Here is a 20,832-nt window from a genome sequence, read left to right on the forward strand (position 1 = left end):
ACTTTATATACATTCAATACACAAATGACTATGTTGTAAAATGAAAAGCTTCCCCTCCGGTAGATGCCGAAGTCCAGTATTTGTATGCAAGTGAGGAAGCAACTCCACACTAATGAGCGTGTCTGTTGGGCCAGTCTCAAGTTCAAATGAGCTCATTAAAGCAGGGCTTCATCTCTCAACGGTCTTTCTTTCTATCCGTGGTGGTGGTGAGTGCATGACGGGACCTGTAGCAGGGAGTCGTCTTAGGTCAGGAGCTTCCATCTGTATGTCTGCTCATGTCTGTCCGCCTGCAAGAGTGTTGCTAGAGTGGGCTGGGGCTCGCAATTTTCTCAGCTCCTATTTCTCACCCAGCCGCTCTGATTGCTCTCCTTCGCTCCACAGGAGGGCGAGTAAAGACTTGGAAGAGGAGGTGGTTCATCTTAACTGACAACTGCCTCTACTACTTTGAGTACACAACGGTGAGTCCCGCGTACAGTTAGTGCTGCTCTGATGCAGTGCGTTTCACTTGGCTCATGCCCTTTTTGGGTTGCAGGACAAGGAACCGCGAGGGATCATCCCACTGGAGAACCTCAGCATCAGGGAAGTGGAGGACAAGAAGCCTGTAAGCACAGCGGCCTCTTTTGCCCATTATTTTCAATATGTACTAACAGCTTAGCACTGCACTTGGCTTGATCCTGATCAATTTGCTGGTAGGAAAGGTTTTAATACTTGAAAATTCCTAGATGTTAGTTCACTCTTCAGGTTTTAAGGTCTTGCTTCACTCATAGTTTGTGGTTCATGTGAAGTCATTTTTTGGCCACCGTTCTAAGCATGGTCTACCGCCCCTGTTACAGAACTGCTTTGAACTTTTCATCCCCGACAACAAGGACCAGGTGATCAAAGCGTGCAAGACGGAGGCTGACGGTCGAGTGGTGGAGGGAAATCACACCTTCTACCGTATCTCCGCTCCCACAGCCGAAGAGAAGGACGAGTGGATGAACAGCATCAAGTATGTACTTGTGAGATTTTTAAGATAGGATTTTTCTAAAAACAAACCGTTTGTAAAGTGAAATATACGACCCCTGGCAAAAGTATAGAATCATCAGTCTTGGACAAGTGCTCACTCCGCCATTTTATTCTGTAGAACAAACTCGTATAAAAAACCATTGAAAAAAAACAAGTTTTTCAAAAGTTTTAACTCCTTTGCATTCATAAACACTAAAATAAATTAATAAAAAACCTTTGGAGGTCAGTAAACGCTATTTTTATAGACCAGGAGCAGAGAAAAAATATAAAATCACTCCATTCTGAGGAAATAAATGTGGAATCATGAAAAACAGACAAAGAAGTTACAATCTAAACATCTCTAGTATTTAGTTGCACCACCTTTGGCTTTCATGACAGCTTGCAGTCTTTGAGGCATGGAATTGATGAGTGACAAACATTATTCTTCATCAATCTGGTCCCAACTCTTTGTTTGCAGTCCAGATCATCTTTGCAGGTCAGATCCTTGCTGTTGACATTTTTTTTTTCAATTTCCACCCCAGGTTTTCAATTGGGTTGAGATCTGGGTTGTTTGCAGGCCATGATATTGACTTGATGCGTCTTTCTCCAAGGAATGCTTTCACAGATTTTGCTCTGTGGCATCTTGGAAAAATAGTTCACCATCCCCAAACATTTTCTCAATTGAAGGAACGAAAAAGCTTTCCAAAATGTCACTGTAAACCTGATGAAAAGCCCACATATTTGGCAACCATAAGAGTAGATTTTCCTTCTTCAAGAAGTTTGACCAGCCTGTCTTTGGTCTCAAGAGACATCTCTCTTGTTGGAGCCATGATTCTTGCCAATCCACGTAGTCCAGGAGCCCTCCAAGGTGCTATAACTGCGCTGATTTGTACTGCTGACTAACAAGCAGACTTATTCTAAGCCAGGTGCCCAAATAAGGAAAGAAAATTAATTGCTTGTGTCCTTATTATCCTTTCAAAATGCACTGATTCCATATTTTTTCTCAGGAATGAGTGATTCCATATTTTTTTGTCTGCACCTGCTCTATAAGAGCTTACTGACTATTTCGTGGTTGATTCTTAATTTCTTCTAAGTGTTTCTGAATGCCAATATGTTGCACTTTGGAACGACCTTATGATTGGTTGATATTTGTAATCTTAGTTTTTTTGTAGAGGGCTTGCTAATATTCCAGACTTTCCAGGGGTTTTAATTGAAGCGAGAGTTAAGTTTTACCATTTGATTGCAAGGACATCACTCCAGAGAGCACCCTCGGATTAAAACCTTCATTGATTGAAAAACAATATTGATTTGAAAAATTGGCAAAAAACACAAGAATCTATAAACCTGTGTTTTTACAAATACTCTTAGGTGGAGAAATCTGTACTTATTTTACATAACATTAGGCTGACACGAACGACCAAAAGACATGCAGACAGGTAAACTACGTTATTCAAGCCTGGCCCTTGCCCCTTTTTTTCATCCACATCAACTTGATTGCATTTTTGTGCACAAAAAGACTGCGCTAAAAATCAAAACAGACGAACGAAAAAAGCAAAATACCCAAACTTTTTTCACTCATTACCTCAGTAACGGGTTATTTATGCAAGCAGCGTTGGTCTCTTCGTAGTATGCCTTACCGTAGGACACCTGATGTGCCCGCCAACCTGTTCTGAAAATAGCTCACCAGTGCTGGGTCATTGTGATTTTCTATTCAAATGATTTTTGTTTTAGTATTTGAGTCTTTTTAAGCCTACCCCCAATATGCGTAGTTAACCTGGTAATAACATAGTAACAACATGATAAATTGCTGTTTTAGAACCCTTTGTGTTAATTACTAACAAAAAGTAGCTTTCATCTTCGAAAAGCCTGGAGACCCATGCTCTCATTCAATACCCAAAGTTGAAAGTTTCGCCTTTAGAGTTGCGTTGTACAAAAAATGCAGTCTTCATATGTGTAGTTATTACTATGTTGTTACTATGTTATTATCAGGTTGTAATTATTAGAGGTAAAGTAGGCTCAGTCAACCACTATGGCACACAATGACTAGTGAGCTATTTTCACACTACCGGGGTTTTAGGGGGGCCGCAGACACCACGTTGAAGACCAGTGCACTATGCAATACAGTGTCATTAAGTGGTCAAATATTAGTTCCCTTTAAGAAATGTTGAAGAATTAGTATTTGGTTTATTTGTTTTTGTTTTGAGAGGAAAAGATCAACCTTTTAAATGCCATTAAAAAAAAAATGTAACATGTTTATGAAAAGGTCCTTATGAATATAATTGGTGGGATTTTTTTTTGTCTCGTTCTTTACAGACCTTAAGTTGCGAACCGGTTTGAATGGTGTGAATAATGGTGAATGGTTTTGTCTGCAGGGCCGCCATCAGCCGGGACCCCTTCTACGAAATGTTAGCCGCCAGAAAGAAAAAGGTTTCCTCTATGAAGAGGCACTGAGGAGCTGCTGCACGTCTCGTCAGGTTGCACTTGAAGGAGAAATTGGGAGTGCGCCAGCTTTTTGGACTCAACTAGCAACGAAACCAAAAAGCAGGCTGCCCAATCAGGATTCAGTGGGGGGGTTAAGTAGACTATTGTTTCTAGAAATAAAAAAAAACCACTCCGTTACGCAGCTCCCACCATCCTAAAACCCCAGTCTACCCAGCATATCGAACTCAGCAGGTCTGAAGCCGGGTTAACAAAATATTCCTCATGAGGAAAAGAGAATACTTTTCTAAAAGGCTTTAATTTGTTTTGTTGTTTGTTTGTTTGTTATTTGTTTTTATGGGGGGGTGTTTGTTGCAAATGTTAAGGAACATAACATGAGTAAATTTCCTGTAGTTAGTCACTACCATCTTGGATGTTAAGAGAAGTGCTGCTGGTTAGCGTTAGTAAAGCAGTCTTATATCACAATGATGATAACTAAATATAGCACAATGCTACTGTTTGCTAATGCACATGGTGCATACAGAAGCTTTAAATTGCCCCCAGACGAAATGTAACTATGACTCCGCTTGTCTCAGGTTTTCAACCCAAAACATTTTTGTGACTATGAGTGCCTGACATTTCTCCAATACTCTTCTACTCCTTTCAGTGCACTAACATGTAGAGAACCATCATTTTGCTAGTCAGTATTGTCTTATTTATCATCTCTGTTTGTAAAAACCTAAATGTCGAGTTACTTTTAGGTTTGTCTTCCTAGGTTTGTTTTACTGTTAGCCTTGTCATCCCTTTTTTAAACCATGTCAAAAAAGTTCTATTGTTGCCATTTAATCTTGTAAAATATGAATTAAAAATGGCTCTGTCTATAAAAGTATGGTCGAGCATTAATTGACGGGCGGTCTTAATTCGAATATGGTACCTTCATTTTGTAATCTGCTGCTTTGGGAGTTACACGTTACAAAGGAACGGGTTCGTCAAAGGCAATTACTTTTCTCTGTATCAGGTTCTGTAAACCGCCTAGCCGTGACATTTTTCAACTCTCTGATTGTTACAACATGGTGCGTCACTTTGCTACATTTTGTCTTCTAGTCTATGATGGTTATTCCTTTGTTGATGAAGCAATATACAACCCTTAATCCGCCAACCACACAGTGCTGATAACCTTGTGAGTTTGGGCTGTTATATGTCAAGTCATGTTGATTTGTAAAACCCTTTATCACAAGGAGTCTCAAAGTGCTGCACAGACCACAGATTATTGCAAAGTACAGACTATTACATTATCAGCTGATCTGAAACCTACATGAGGGCAAGGGAAAACTCAAAAACCAGAGCATGAGGAAAATGAAGACACCTTGATAAGGGGCCGCGCATGAGGTAATCCCCTTTCCAGGATGATCAAGATGCAATGGATGTTGGATTATGAACAAACATTAAAATAATTAAAGTATAATATAAAATAAAAAGGATGTACCTACAAAATAAAACTGAGAACAGTTACGGTGCCACCGTTTCAAGTACAGAGTAGGAAAATGTGTAATTTTTCCCTAATAATATTATATTTTCCCTACTGCATATACTAATATCCAAGCCGTATTTATAACTATAAAATACTGAAATCCGGGGGACAGTTTATATGCGCTGATTTGGTTGTGTGTCACCAGTAGTAAATAGGAATGAACGTGGTTTATACAGGAACAACAAAATCAATTGGGCAAACGTGAGCACAGAAATGACAGGAAGTGCTGAATTGTGGTCTTTTTATTTGTAATTTATTTTTGCAACGCACGTCTTGGACATTACCCAGAAATGGCGAAGATCTATAAGTTTTTTAATAAGTTTTTAAACAGTGTTCGTTTGAAAGCTCCCTAGATTGCACAAGCCAAGCAATATGAAGGGTTCACTGCATCTGCAGGTTGGTGTAGACATTTTATTCTAGTTATTTTATTATGTAGGTTATTTTTAGGCAGTTTTAGGGGGGGGTTGGGCTCCGCCCTGCTTTATTCCTGGACCCTGGCTATTTCAGCTGAAAATGAAAATCTCCATTCTGATCCCTGAATACTACTACGACTAATAATAGCTTTAATAAAATAATAATTGAAATGTTGTTGTCACGCAGTCATTCCAGTTGTTTGCTCTTAAAATTGATTAGTGTAAAAAGGTTCAAAGTTTAAACAAGTTAAACATTCACTGGAGAGTACAAATAAAATGCTATTATAATTTAGTAGAACAATTATTTAAAAAAATATTTTTTTCTCCAGTTTCCCTTTTTGCTTCCTTTTTGCGTTTTACTTTTTCCTCCCTTTATTTTGTCCTTTTTCATTTCTAATTTAATTGTTCTCTTCTTTTTTTCACTGTATTTTCCCCCTTTTTAAGTATTTTTGTGCTTACTGTACATAATAATCGGTTGTATATGGATCAAAGCAACAAAACTATCTGAACAGTCGTTTGGGAGCTGAAAGAGCAGTCTCTTTTTGATGAGCAGAACTGAACGAGCCATTTTTCTGAAGAGTCGGAATTCCCAACACTACAACAGAAGGATATTGTACTTATTTGAGTGAGAGAAGCAACCCGCCAAAGGTGGTTAACTGTTAAGTTTTGCTAACCCATAGCATAACACACAGCTGACACACAGGAGAGACCGAAAGTGCAAGATGAGTAAAATGAATGATAATGGTTCGGTATGAGAGTCAAAGGTATGGAGGGACTGCTCCCTCCGTGGGAGCTGACGCGCACACTGTAATGTAAGGCCTGGGACAGTCCGCGCTGGTGTCCGCTGAAATACACAATATTAAATGAATGGGGTTATCCCACTGGGATAGCATATGCAGTGCCCAAACTGCACTCAGTACTACATCCAGTTTTCTTCAAGTGGGCAGAGCGTGTGTCCTTGGCTGCCCACCTGTGTCATTGCCCAAACCCCCCTGGTAACTCCCCTAGTTATATATCCACTATGACGTTGCATTTTTGGGAGGGGACAACAGCAAACTAGAAAATATGCATTGTTTTCTTGGGCGTAGACTTGGTCTTCGCAATGGTGGAGATGCAGCGCATTATTTAAGTGATCACGTAATAATGGTGGGTGCATAACAATGATTGCTGGAGATTGCTGGGGACATGTGTCCTTCCTTCATGCCTAAACCACGCCATCGATTATTGTTGCTGCTATGTTTGGTAATCGTAAACATTCCCAACCCAGTCAAATTGATCTTTGTCTGATAGAGCTATCAATCAAAAAGTTTGTTTTTGTTCTTAGTGCAGCTATTCCAGTCGAGATTATGTGGTTGCAATTACAGTTGCCAATTGACTTGGCTGTTGCACAGTGTACTAAGAACTAAACAAGTAACAACTAAGATTACTCTTACTTCCTCAATCAAACTTTGACATATTGCATAATACAAAATGGATAGCACTAAATGTCCCTGGGTTATTCTGGGCACAAAATAACACAGAAGGATTGAATACTGTGCAAAATTTTTGGAGAAAAGTACTTTTTCATTTACTATTAACAAATGGTAAATGATGATTAAATATCAGTGTAAAATATAGATACATACCTGCATTCCTTTTACCAGGGGTTTACGAGTAGGGCTGGGGATTCTGGTATTTTTAGTATCGATCCGACCTAAGTAAATCGTATACTAGGATAGCATCCATCGATTCCAATCCCATATGATACGTTTTGCTTCGCCCTTGACTTACTTTATAATTTCAATTAAAAACAACCTAAAAATGTTGCATTGTTTATCTTATAACTGCAATGCCAAATGGAGTATACAAAGTATATATAAATAATTGTATTACAGCTGTTCTAGAAACAAATGTCAAAGGAGTCAAAGGAGTCAAACAAAAAAGTTAGCGATCTAAAATATAACAAGGTGAACATGAGGACTATAATGCCTTCCATTTCCTCCGCAGGGTGGCTGGGCTCTCCCTTAGAGATGGGGTGAGAAGTTCGGCCATCCGGGAAGGACTCAGTGTAGAGCCACTACTGCTCCGCCTTGAGAGAACCCAGCTGAGGTGGCTCGGGCATCTGATAAGGATTCCTCCCTTGGGAGGTGTTCCGGGCAATTTCCACCAGCAGGAGGTCCCAGGGATGACCCAGGGCACGGCTGGCCTGGGAACACCTCAGATGAGTTGGATTGAGTGGTTGGCGATAGGGACCCCTTGGCTTTACTGCCAAAGCTTCTTCCCCTGCGACCCTATAAGCCGAAGATGATGGATGGATGTCAAAATATTTTAAAATGTCAAAGTGTAAATAGTGTAAACACCACCATGTGCAAACCGAAACAGTATAAAAAAATGTAACGCCTCAACGACAACAAAAAAACAGGAATGTAACAAAAATACAAATACTGTAAGACAATGTCAACAAGACAACTTGAAAACTGTATTTTCCTGACTGTAAACCGCACTCAAAAACACGAAATTTGCCAGTGATTCTAAAGTACACATTTTAATGAAGTGTGTCTTTATGGAGTGGAACCATTTGCGAATAATCGATTAATTTTAGTTGTGAAACCAGATTCCCTAATATTCTATAAAATTGTATGTGCCTTATGCAAGGGGGTATATTTGAAGGTATGTCTTATATTCAGGTGTGCCTTACATTCCCAAACTTATTGAACCTTTTATTGCACATTATGAAAATCAGAATTGCAAAAAAGTGGATCTCCTATTGGATCGAATTTGAAATATAATGCATGTATAATCTTACCACACACTAACAACATTATAATATTGATACTTAAAATGAGAATAGTTCATCGATCTTAAGTCAATAATATTGTTTTGATCCAAGTACTAGCTAAGTATTGTTATAGTCGATAGTCGGATCGATCCACCCTACTCTTATATACAAACCTGAGTCCAAAACGTTGTGAAGGACTCTCCCCCCCACCTACTCATTTCATAGGGTGCTTTACAGAAACATTTGACTGGCAGGACATAAACGGTTAGATTCCAATTGATGAATAAAAAACAGCACAGAATGAATTTGGGAAGACCATAAACTGCAACAACAATCAAGATACATCCAGCTGCCTCCATTGAACTTGGCATTTAACTGAAGTAAAATTATCATTGCAATTTGCTGCTGTAATTAATAGCGCGAAAGAACAAAGCAAGGTTGGTCCTTGTTTGTTGAACATTGTGTACTTAATAAGTGGTTTGCAAACATTCCCCTGCCAAAACAGTCATCTTGTTTGTTTAAACAGTAACTCAGAATTGACATTTGGCTGCACGCGTTAAATGAAGGAGAAATCCTCCGCAGTCGTCGAAATTTACGAGTTGTCCAAGGAAAGCCGTGGTTACCATTTTTTGATTAAAGTATTGTATTGATTTAGGGCAGAAGTGCAATCAAGTCGTGAGTTTGACTTGTCTGCTTTCATCTATGTGAGGGAAAAAGGATTATGTGTATATATATATATATATATATATAATTTTTTTTTTGGTATCATTGAAGATTTCTGACATGTTGTTTCTGTAATTTCTTTCTGAAAAAGTGTGCCACAGTGCCCACTTGAGGCCAAGATGTGCATAAGCACATCAAGTCAGTGTACTGGTATATTTGTATATCCCTTCATCACAAAAAGTCTCACACGGCTGTACAGACTACAAATTATTGCAGACTATTGTTACACAATCCCCTGATCTAAAACTGGATGTTGCGTGGGCATGAGATCCAAAGGGTTTCTTTTCCCGTTTCATGCTTTTTTTGCATTTATTCGTATCTTTTAAGATGTCTCTCTGCTTTCTCCATTATCTAACATTTGTCTCTGGTACCAAGAATACAAATAGTGTAATAATACGATAAATTAAATGCCTTTTCGTATGCCATCTATATCACTGGTGGTCGAATAGTTGGGATTTGGCCTTCCACTGCCGCGACCCAGGTTCGATTCCCGTTGAATCCAATGTTTTGCGACTGCTGTCAGCGTTATTTTTCAACAATCAGTTATTTCACAAATACAGTAATATAGCACCTTGTGTAGAAGGCGCACCCAAAAGTTAAGTTTGTTTTTAGGTCAAAAAATGAATATTGCATTATACATGAATGAATACGTAGTTAGGATACCAACAAATGACACCAGTTTATTACTTTACATCTATGTAGAATTTTAGTGGTTAACGGAGATGAATATGCATGTTAAGGAGTTGCAGTCAAATTTGCTCATGACTATACAAATCCCTACTGAAAATTTAGTTCAAGGCAACTGTGAAGGTGAAACTATCAATTTATGGTATTGGATTAGGTTAGGTCTAAGAAATTTCAGTCAGGCATACTACAAAGAGACCACCGCTGCTCGAGTAGATAACCCACTACTGAGCTGGCGAATGAAGTTTTTTCCCCCATCTGTTAAGCGGTTTAGCTCCCAGTCGTCTTGTGCAAAAAAAATCTAACAAGTCAAAGTTGTTTTGACAATGGGGCAAAGTCCAGGCTTAGTAATGGGCGTATCTGCGTGTATTTTGCTCTCTTGTGTCAGCCTATCGGCTCTCTCAAGCACACCTCTACTGTGCTGTCCAAGTGTGCCTTGATGTCTCGACATTGAATATGTCTAATTTAGTTCCCCAGTTTGCTTCCTGCCTTTGTCGGATCAATGCAAGGACAATAATCCCTTGTTTTTTGCAGGGGTTGCGTTCCAAAAAAGTCACGCGATATTCCAAATCTGCAAAGTAGAAACATTTATTCATTAGATATCAGTATCAAATAATATACACAAACGGTAAAAGAAATGACAACTATAGATGAACAAATAAAACGACTAAATTGCAGTGGAATGGATGGTCCATTTTTCATTATACAATAGTTCTGTACAACAAAATTGGAAAGTTTATTCTTTCATATAAAAAAGTGATATAGAAAGCGGCCGCCTTGCTGCATGCTATATTCAGGTAACATCGGATTGGGCCTGGTCTATGATTAGGAGACATACAGCACAAATGTAGCGGTTTCCCACAAGTTGTTGATGATTCCTGGCCTGTTGGCACCAGTCTGTTACTTGATGTTGTTCTTTTTCGGTCTTTCTCTCCTCCTGCCCCCTTGGACTGTGCCCTGGAGAATTATCTTGGTCTGTCCTGATGAGCTTGTGACGTGACACTACCACTATGGTTTCCATCTGCCCACAATTGACAACAGTTCTTCGTAGGGTCCAATGTGCTTTCTGATGGTGTTGCGCACCGTTTCGTTAGTAGCTGATGCCTACAAGTTTCCTGTAGCATCGCATCTCCATGGCCTGTAATTTCTTTTACAGTTCTGCTGAGAAAGAGGGAAGTAACCAGTGCTTGCATGAGTCTGATCTTAGATTTCACTGCCATGTTCTTGTCCCTCCAAATGGGTTAAAGTCTGGCAAGTGCAGCTGTGGTTTGAGCTATTCTCACCATGGTTTCTGCTTCTGACCACATTTCTGGTATAACAGGATTATTGGTCATTACTTTTTTTTTGTCCGTGATATTTTGATCCCATACTGCCTTGATGTTTTGTCCAGGCAATTGACTAGATCTCAGAGTTCCTGTTAGTCTCCTGCCAATCCATATTATCAGCAAAACGGATGTTGGGCTACTGTACCTTCATGTTGCTCCTTATTCCCTGCCTCACCTATAATACTGCTTACTTTTGTCTGTTTTTTTGTGTGTCAGTTATTTAACAATCTGGAAGCCTTTCTTTGAATTGTTCTTGTTGAGGCACTCTTTAATGCCGAGCGTCTCATTTGCTTATCTCAAGCTTTTGCTAGTTGTTGGCTGCTTTATACATGGCTGTTCCTCCAGGTGCTGTTTCTTTTCTTCTTTAGTTCTGGCCTTGTGTCACACGGTTGGATAATTTAGTTTGTAACCCACAGGTTTATCTTCTTCCGGTGTTTTCATACAATTGATTTTGCTGCTTTAGTCATCGTTTATGAGAACTAAGTGGTGAGGGTTTTGACATCTTCATCCAAGGCGAGCAAAGGAGCAAACTTCAGATAAAATGGCCTGAAGGCTCTTGACTACCTGTGAGTCTTTCAGTCACTCGAGGTCAAACTTCATTCATGGGTTCCGTGACTTTATGACCTTCTGTAGGCGTACGCGGAAGTTCATCATGACCAGGTCGTTATCGCTTCCCACACCGGCTCTTGGAAATGTGCTCGTGCTTGCTGTGTTGATTCCACTTATGAAACGTGAAATCATGATGTAGTCAACCTGATTGTGGTGGATTTCATCTGGATGGTGCCATGTCCATTTTCTGGAGGTCTTGTGGTGTCCAAGAGTGTTTGCCAGCACCAAGTTGTTAGAGCTAGCTATTTCGAAAAGCCCATGTCCTCCTTTAGCTAGTTCGAAAAGCCCATGTCCTCCTTTATTGGTTTGTGGGTTGGAGCTTGTTCCAGATGTTTTCTTCCAGTCTCTATGAGCATTAGACCAATTTGGGCGTGCCAGTCACCTTGCAGGATGACGATATCTTTCTCTGGTGCTTCGTCCATGATGACTAGTACCTGGGCATAAAAGTCCTCGGTTTCTTTGTCACTGTGTTCTAAGGTTGGTTCATAGGCCTGGTTGACTGTAAGGTTGAATGGCTAGGCACTGAGGCATATTGTGATGAGTCAGCTTGAGATTGGGTAACATCTTAATACAAAGGCCTTGATGTTTCTCTGCACCAAGAATACCACATCAAACTTCTCTACTATGGCAGAAAACATGGCCCTCATCAGTTGTCATTTCTGGGATTTTTTCAACTTGTCTCACAAAGATCCAGAAGGTCCGAGTGTATCTTTCCAGCTCGTAGATGAATTAATTCAACTTTCCTTGTTGGTTTATCTTGTGAACGTTCCATTTGCCAGTGTTAAAGGTGTTCCTTCCATGCAATCTAGGTGTCTCCCTACCAGTCACACACTTGTCACCTCCGACCTGGTAGTTAGCAGAAGGGGCGGCCCTTGACCTGGGGAACGTACATAATAGTTTGCGGGTAACACTAAGCTATCGTCGGGCTAAGCAAGCGCTAAAAGAACACTATGCTAAGCTAGCGCCACGTGATCGCTATGCTATCATCAAGATAATATTGAGATTTTCTGTGCAGATCTCGTCTTCGTAAGATATGAAAACATTTTGTGCGGGGCTACTTTGTTTTAGTTTAACATGTCCCCTGCCCACTGCCCGATGATTGCTGGGATGGGCTCCTGCACCCCCGCGACCCTACTGAGGATAAGCGGTGCAGCTAATGAGATGAGACGAGATGTTTACTCCTTCCAAGGGTGCACGGCTGTTAAGTTAACAATGACCGAATGTTAAAGCTAAGCTAATGTTAAGCTACTGCTTAGGTATTCTGAGATTAAAATTGTTCTGATAAGTCTAGAAAAGTTTTTTTTGATTGTGTTTCTAACGTACTCAATGGTTTTGTTAATATGGAGAAAGTGTGTTGTTAGTTTGTGATTTTGATGTACGCATTGTCAGATCAGGACCCCTCTCCTTTTTGAATAACGCATTACAGCACTCGTTACATAAAAAAGTAATTACGTTGCAGTAAGGCGTTTCTTCATAACGCATTAGTCCGACACTGGAAATATGCTTCTGTGCTTGGAGTACATTCATGGCCGCCTGCTTACGTGCACTCTGGACATTACATAAGAATAAGTTACTTGTGCTGATGTTCTTTGTGAGCAGGAAAAACAACAACAAAAGAGGGCTGGGACTTTGGCGTTGTGATCTACGCACATGGCAATTTCAATCATGATCAAGCATTCCACTGAGACAATCGCAACATATTTTCAATTTTAGCAAGAGTGGCTGCCATTTTACTGGAGTCCTTAAGTGAAAGCAAAGGGATCCAACAAGTGCAAATAAGGAAGGTTTAACATAGAAAAGCAGTAGTCTAAAATCAAATACAGTGGGACCTTGCTATTTTGCAGTTCCACGTTCAGAGCTTCGCGGGTCTAAAAATAAATAAATATAATAATAATAATAATAATAATAATAAATACATTTTTTTTAAAAAACATTTTTGAAGGGGCGTCGCTACTTCACAGATTTTCACTTTTCGCGCGTGGTTTTGGTCCCCATTAACCGGGATAACCAAGGGATTACTGTAGTAGCGTTTGTGATATTTTAAGAAAAGGTTTTCAATAAACAGGAGTGTTTTTTTTCTTGTCACTGTTAGGAACGAGCGTGTCAGGTTTTGTGTATCTTTGCCAGTTAGGTCTAAATTAAGGAACACGCCGTTACATAAATGGTAAGAAGGGTGGAAACGGAATCCAGCTAAGAACAAGAAAGCAAAATAGGCTGGGGCATTACAACTATGTTTGGCAGGTTCAATTGTTTAAAATTACAATATCATATGATAGTGACTCACTTGAGTGTCCTGAACAATATGCAGCAAGTTTTTTTTTAACCTTACCATATATGCTCTTTGTACAGCGGCGTCTAACTTGTTTTAACTCTGTGGCCACATGGTAGAAAAAAACATTATCTCGGGCCAGATTTGTAGATAAATGGCATAAAAAGTGTGCCTTAACTGGTGGGCTGGGAATTTTTTGGGAGTGTCACAATTAAATTATCCTTCGGGGATGTAAGCTTTGTTTTTTTTTCCTCAATATTTTCCTTCACCCAAATTTAATCTCTTGTACTGTAATGTTTATCTACAGTACAGCTGACGAACACTAATTGAGATGATTTATTTACCTATTTAAAAGTCTTTTTAATTTTTACTAAAATGTTTACCTGAACATAGGAACTTTGCGGTTAGATTTTACATCTATTATAGAAAGTACCTAAAGCTTCATTAAACTTCTGCAAAGACACCCAGGTGCCTTTTTTATTTTATTTTGTATTTTTACTATTGCCTTAAACAGCGCATCTGTGACATTGTTATGCAACATAAGATTGCGGATGACGGACTTGACATCCGACTTGTTTTTAGCAAGGAGGCGCCTTTCCAACATGGCGGCGCGTGTTTACGTAGCGGCTAGTTGCTATCCGGCTATCCTACTATTTACCACTTTCCTCCTGCTTTCCTTTTTGGATACATGCGTGGCCAATAAGACCTACAGCCGGGAGGAGCTCATCCGACTGGGTGGGTGTCTAAACTTCGACTTTTTGGGCACTTTCTATACAACCCATGACATCCCGAATGAGCTCCAAAGGGACTCGGGTTCGCCCTGCTTTCCCGCTCCACCGAAGAAAAAAAAAAAAAAAAGAATGACTTTCCACATTAGGACGAAGTCAACAAGCATAACACTCTCATATGGGGTACTGTGAACACACATGAACTTCTTGAGCATCAGCGAGATTCCCTAAAAGGTCACCATTTTTTTTTTGCCATCTCGAAGAAAGTTGTCTCGTGACAATTCTTCTTTGAAAGAGCAAGTCAACGGTGAGACCTAACTCAACATGCTGGAAAACAGGTTAATGGATAAATTATGTGACAAAGAGTTTGGATGGTTAGTTTATTTTTTTTTAATATCCAATTAAGTGTGTTCCACTTCATGATTGTGTCCTACTTATTGTTGATGCTTCACAAGAAATTTCAATTTTATATATTTTTGTTTGAAGTCTGAAATGTGGCAAAAAGTCACAAAGTTCAAAGGGGCCAAATAGTTTCGCAAGCCACCGTAGCAGGCAGCAAACAACAAGATAGGCTTCTTGTTATCCTTCTTTGAGATTATGGCAGTTGATTAGACAATCATGAGCACGCGCTTTAACTTTCTACTGAAGTTCCACTTGAAGAAGGCAAACATTGTAAAATGGACTACAATCTGATTAGCGACACTTTTGAGTTGTTTTCAAACACATTTTGCCAGAAGGAATGTGAAGTAATGATATTCCCGGCAATCGTAAATACGGTGGGATTAGAATGTAGAACCGCTCTCATTTCTGTACCATTACAATGATATTTTGCCTCCTATTTTTTTTAAAGGGATACTGTAATATTTATTGCCGCTATATTCTGTAGTCCCACTAAAACAAGTGTTACAAAGTACAAGGAAGAATACAGACTGCAGAGACTCAAAGTGACCAAAATGCACCGTTTTTTTTTCTTTTCAATTTTTGTACCCACCCTTTTACAAGGTTTTTTATTTTTAGGGGTACTAATTGCAGCAAGATGGCGGGCAATCATTTCCGCTTCCTCTAGATGAGCTTCCTGTTAAGTTAAATAGATATAAATGTCTGGACCTACGGGTATTTTTAAAAGTGGTACGTTTGGGTGAAAGTTCATGCATTTTTTAATTGTTCAAATCAATATTGTTTTTTGTTGTTGTTGTTGTTGTTTTATGAATGTTTTTTAACACTAGAGGGCGCTAAATAATACTAAACAACCCTTTTAAAAAAATGCAGACTTTTTTCCAAGTTCCATTTTGGTACAAATTTTCTCGATAGAATTAAATATACTGATTCTTTTCCAAAGCAGCAGTTTTTCAATGACCTTAATCGAAAAAGATCTTAACGGTACAAAGAACAAAAACGTTTTTTTCCCCATTTGAACTGTCTCCTTTGTTAGGTGTTTTCTTTTTTACTTGCATTCCTATAACAGGCAACCTGATGACAGATGCAAAATCTGGTCCTAAGGTCGTATAAATTATTGGTAAGGGAATAACACTTTGTTTAAAATAACACCTAGTCACTGATGAAAATAACCTACCCGTTTAGTTTTGTTAGCGTAATCCAGCGGATCTCATATAGTGGGCCTGGCTCCCCTGGGAAAGGAGGCTCCATCCAAGGAGATGTGGGTGCGTTTGACTTTCTTTTTTTTTTTTTTTTTTTTTTTAGTTTCCCAGGATAAAGTGCAATTGCACCTTCATTACACCAGGGTGCAGTGCCGTTCTCATTAGAGGAGTGTTTTGTTTACACTTAGCGTCCACGCATTGCATTAAGCACAGGGTATGAAGTGTAAACCGGAGTCCAGCAGACTCTCAAATGACTCCATGAAAAAATATTTAACGCTGATGCGGAGACAAGGTAAAGCGACAAACAAAAATCTCCTCCCGAAAGCTAAGACAAGGAAGTTTTAGGAAGCGTACAAAGCACTTTACTGTGACTGTGGAGATGAGCAAAAGACACAATGTGCTTGCTATGTAGAGAGATCTTGGCAGCCGACAGCACAAAGCCAAACATAATAAAATAAGAAGCAATTTGACTTTTAAAGGTTTTAATCAATCATTTAAATTAGTGTTTATATGCTATTTTTGGGGCAGCACGGGGGCGCAGTTCATGTCTTGGGAACCTCCTGCGTGGGTTCAAATCCAGCTTCAGACTTCCTGTGCGGAGTTTGTATGTTCTCCCCGTGCTTGCGTGGGTTTCCTCCGGGCACTCCGGTTTCCTCCCACATTCCAAAAACATGCGTTTCAGGTGAATTGGCCGGTCCAAATTGTCCCAAGGTGTGAATGAGCGAGTGAGTTGTCTGTCCCTGTGTGCCCTGCGATTGGCTGGCAACCAGTTCAGGGTGTCCCCTGCCCACTGCCCGATGATTGCTGGGATGGGCTCCAGCACCCCCGCAACCCTACTGAGGATAAGCGGTGTAGCTAATGAGATGAGATGAGATGCTATTTTTGTCACTTTCTCTCTGCATGACTGTCCCCGTGCTAAATAAAGCATAGTGGAATTAATACAATTGTTCTTTTGCCTTTTGAACAAATGCACAGTTGATAAATACTACAAGAGACTCAAGCGTAATAACGGAAAAAATATTGGGGGAAAAAAAACCCTCAATAATCGTTTTATAATAAATGTCTTACTTCCATGCATCATAATTTAATTGTGAGCCTCTGAAATAACTCAAATAACTCACACATTTTATGCCTTTGACTTACTAGTCCTGCCCCCGAGAGAATGCCTTTTCTAACGTGACATCCGAGCTAATGTAGGTTTTACACCATTGGGTTACAGCTAGACGATCTAAGTCAAATTATTAAACTTGTCTCTTCAGATTAAATAGTCAGTTGATCATTTATCTTAATGTTTTTGATTGCTAAATTTGCTACATGTCAGTTAAATACAGAAGTCATTTGAAAAATACCCTTTAAAAATTATCATTTGTGTTAAGGCTGCAAGACTACGGTCTTTGGTGAGCTACCCCATCTTTATATTTTTCGTGTTCTTGTTTCAGACTAATGTGTACATAAAATGCTCAGCATATCCAAAAGTTTAAGCTTTCCTATAATATGTGGCGTGACGTATTTTAGTGACTTCGGACATCTATTATTGTAGCGCCTTATAGTCCAGTGCGCCTTATGTATTGAAAATGAATGACAAAAGATTCTGTTTTGGTGGTGGGCCTGAAAATTTACTACATTCAATTTCAAACGTTTAAATCCAAATATTGAATCTCAAAACCAAAATTTTTCCTAAATAAAACGATGTCCTCACTCATACAGACAATCACACTGACTAAAGTTCATACATGGCATTACTCTAACGCAGACCTGGGCACTCCGGTCCTGGAGGGCCGCACGTCCTGCCAGATTTTGAAGTTTGCTCTTCTTTAACTCAGGTGATACAAATTATAACCTCGTTAGCAAGCTAGCAAGTTCTCGTTAACGATACTGGTGATTGGAATCACCTGTATTGGATCAGAGAAACCTCAAAAATCATGCAGAACATGCGGCCCTCCAGGACCGGAGTGCCCAGGTCTGCGTCTAATGGATTTTAAAATTGAAAATGAAATATGTTCCAAAATATTTTATTTTAGCTAATTTGAATATTTTTACAACATTGATAGAACTGTTCTGCTATTTCCCATGTTGCGATCGATTTCCTGCTCCGTATCCCATCATGTGACACCAATAACAATACCAATTTGGACTTCCCAAACGTGGCCCAGGGAGGTAAAAAAGCTTTCCTGGAACTCAGGCGGGGGAATTGTTTTCTTTATGTAGAGTCTTATCAGCAGGCAAGAATGACAATTGCCTGTGTTTTATGGCTTTCCAGTGTGAATATATGCCGAGAATAAAACGTCTCTGTCAATGATTTGACACGTTAGCAGAAGTTGATGTAATGCGACCACGCGGCTTGCCAGCATTCATTGGCCCATTACGCTTACTGGAAGAGATGGACTGTTTTTCGGGGGCTGTGGGGGCTGGGCAGTGGACAAGGAAGAAAACATGGCCTTTTCTGCACATTCACATCGTTGCGCTCGTGTGGTTTTCCTTCTGGGAATTCAAGTTGTGTGTGCGTTTGTTTGGACGCGGTGCCGACATTTCTGCCCCTGCAGTTTAACGGGTGACCTCACGTCTCATTTCCTTATCTGTCCTCCAGCAAAGCTTGCCGTCCATCTCCATAACAACATCCTGCGTATGCAATCGGAACTTTCTGGAATTTTGCAAGCTGGTTTGTTTACTCGCCGTTCTGGACTCACTGTACTAGTCCTTCCAGGACTATTGGAAGTGGAACAGTGTCGGGAGGGAGCAGGGCAATAATCATAATTTTTTTTGAAAGTAGGCAGTGGTTTTGGAGGACTTCCAGGAGAATTTCCTGTCGTAGCGGGTGGGCCCACTTTGAAGTAAACGGCTTCAATGAAGAGCTGCTTTACTAGTTGTGCAGTGTTTTGATTTTAGGTTGGCTCGACTTTCAACGAGAGCCAGCAATGAAACAATTCTGGTACAAAGTGTTGGATCCACATGCTCCGAAAAGAAGCACTGTCACATTGTGGTGGCTGAGCAATCACAGAGCTAATGAAATGAAATGATCTGCATTTATATAGCGCTTTTCAAGTCAATGACTTCCCAAAGCGCTTTACATTGTGCTTCACATTTCCCAATAGCGGCCGTGATCTGTGCAGCCATGTAAGGCGCTAACCTGCTTATTGCGGATATTGGGGGTTCAGTGTCTTACCCAAGGACACTTCGGCATGTAACACGGACAAGCCGGGATTCGAACTGGAATCCCTTAATCCTAAAACGATCGCTCTACCTCCTGAGCTACTGCCGCCGGAGTATGTCGTAATGTAAAGCCCCTCACAAAAAAGCCGCCATCTGCGAGCCTATACTGCAGGGGTCGGGAACCGATGGCTGGTGAGCCGTATATGGCTCTTTTCATGATGACTTATGGCTCGGAGATAAAAATGTTCTCATGCAGATCTCATTTATCGAATTCCAAATGCTATTCGGGCAGTCGAATCTCGTGCGCGCATGGCTGAAATAGCGCTGACAGTGCGAGTAGTTCAGTCCAGTATAGAAAGGACACTTAAGGCTGAGAGGTTTAGGGGTGCTGAGCACGCAGAGTGTCTCGCTGGTTAAAAACCTGTTTTTCGTTTCACTTTAAAGTAATACAAAATGTAAAATTAAATTATGATAACATTTCAATTAAAATGTTTTGCTAAAGGCTTTTTGAAAGGCCTTTTTTTAATCAATTAAATGTTTGTTTTAAGGGTGTTTGTATTAATTGAATGTTTTTTTTTTATTGAATTATGGGGCTCTTAAGCTTCCACAATAACATAATCTCACTGTAATATACTGTAATGCATAGGAAGAATTCACTGTATCACTGTACACTAGATAATTAGGTGGCGGCTTCTGTCTTCCAAATACCTCAATTTATCTATAACTTTGAAAATACAGGCTGCACATTTTCTGGACTGTGTGAAATGGAGGCAACTAGCCTTGCTGTAATCAGCATTAATCGCGAAATAGGGGAGCAGATTGCTTATGACGATATGTAGATGATTTTGCATCAAGGAAAGCGAGAAAGTTCAGGTTTTAGTTTTTTCATAATACAACTACATTTACTTTAGTGTGTTTTCAAATGTGTGTGATTGTGTGATTTGCGGTATAAGAATAGTATTGTTCTCTTCACAATTTTCGATAAGTGGGTTTGCGCTTGGTGGTGGTCTCGCCCAGGGAGTAATTTAATGGCCTTCAATGATTTTTTTAAGACTATATAATTTGTAACAAATGATGAAAAGTGAAACTGTAGAGCATTGGTTCTTAACTCATCTGATTTCAGGATCAACCATCCCACCCAAATTACAAGTCACGACTCGAATTAAAAAAAAACACTCTTCAAATGTATTGAATGAAAAGATTGTGTAGTTTAAACCGGAGACAGTGGAAAATATCCACTTAAAAGAATAAATTAAAAAAATAACCAACAAAACCAAATTGACTTCAACTAATAATATCCCCTTTTAATTGGTTGATATCAGTATCAGCTGACCTCTATTGGCCTTCGTTTTTTCACAATCAGGTACTTAAATCTAGATCAGGGGTCTCGAACTTGTGGCACCAATAAGAAAAGAGAATTATACAGATTACAAGAAAAGAGTAAAATATTTGTCCAAAAAGCAGAAAGTTTGTAAAGCCTTTTAGCCCAACACTGAGGATAAACATTTCTTTGGATTTAGTGATTTTGACTTAAACTGATAGTTTGGTAAGCATTTTCTTTATGTAAATAATTACTGGAGTAAAAGAAGTGGGCAGGAGGAGGAGTACAGGAAATTAATTCAGGACTTTGTCCAATGGACCG

At 39.7% G+C, this 20,832-nt stretch overlaps 1 protein-coding gene across 2 annotated transcripts in view; it reads left to right on the plus strand.

The window, feature by feature from the left end:
* cyth1a (cytohesin 1a) overlaps positions 1–4,301 on the plus strand; it is a 56,621-nt gene extending 52,320 nt beyond the window's left edge. Inside the window, exons 10-13 of one of the 2 annotated variants that reach the window (XM_088327659.1) lie at positions 380–458; positions 533–601; positions 834–988; positions 3,357–4,301. In XM_088327659.1, the coding sequence (XP_088183785.1) occupies positions 380–458; positions 533–601; positions 834–988; positions 3,357–3,435 (382 nt within the window). In that variant the 3' untranslated portion in view covers positions 3,436–4,301. The remainder of the gene's footprint in view (positions 1–379; positions 459–532; positions 602–833; positions 989–3,356) is intronic. The other variant, XM_088327651.1, reaches the window with a different exon arrangement.
* Positions 4,302–20,832: the final 16,531 nt, after the last annotated feature.

This window comes from Urocampus carinirostris, chromosome 1 (assembly GCF_059441175.1).
Source record: "Urocampus carinirostris isolate Australia breed hairy pipefish chromosome 1, RoL_Ucar_1.0, whole genome shotgun sequence".
NCBI classification, from domain to species: Eukaryota; Metazoa; Chordata; class Actinopteri; order Syngnathiformes; family Syngnathidae; genus Urocampus; species Urocampus carinirostris.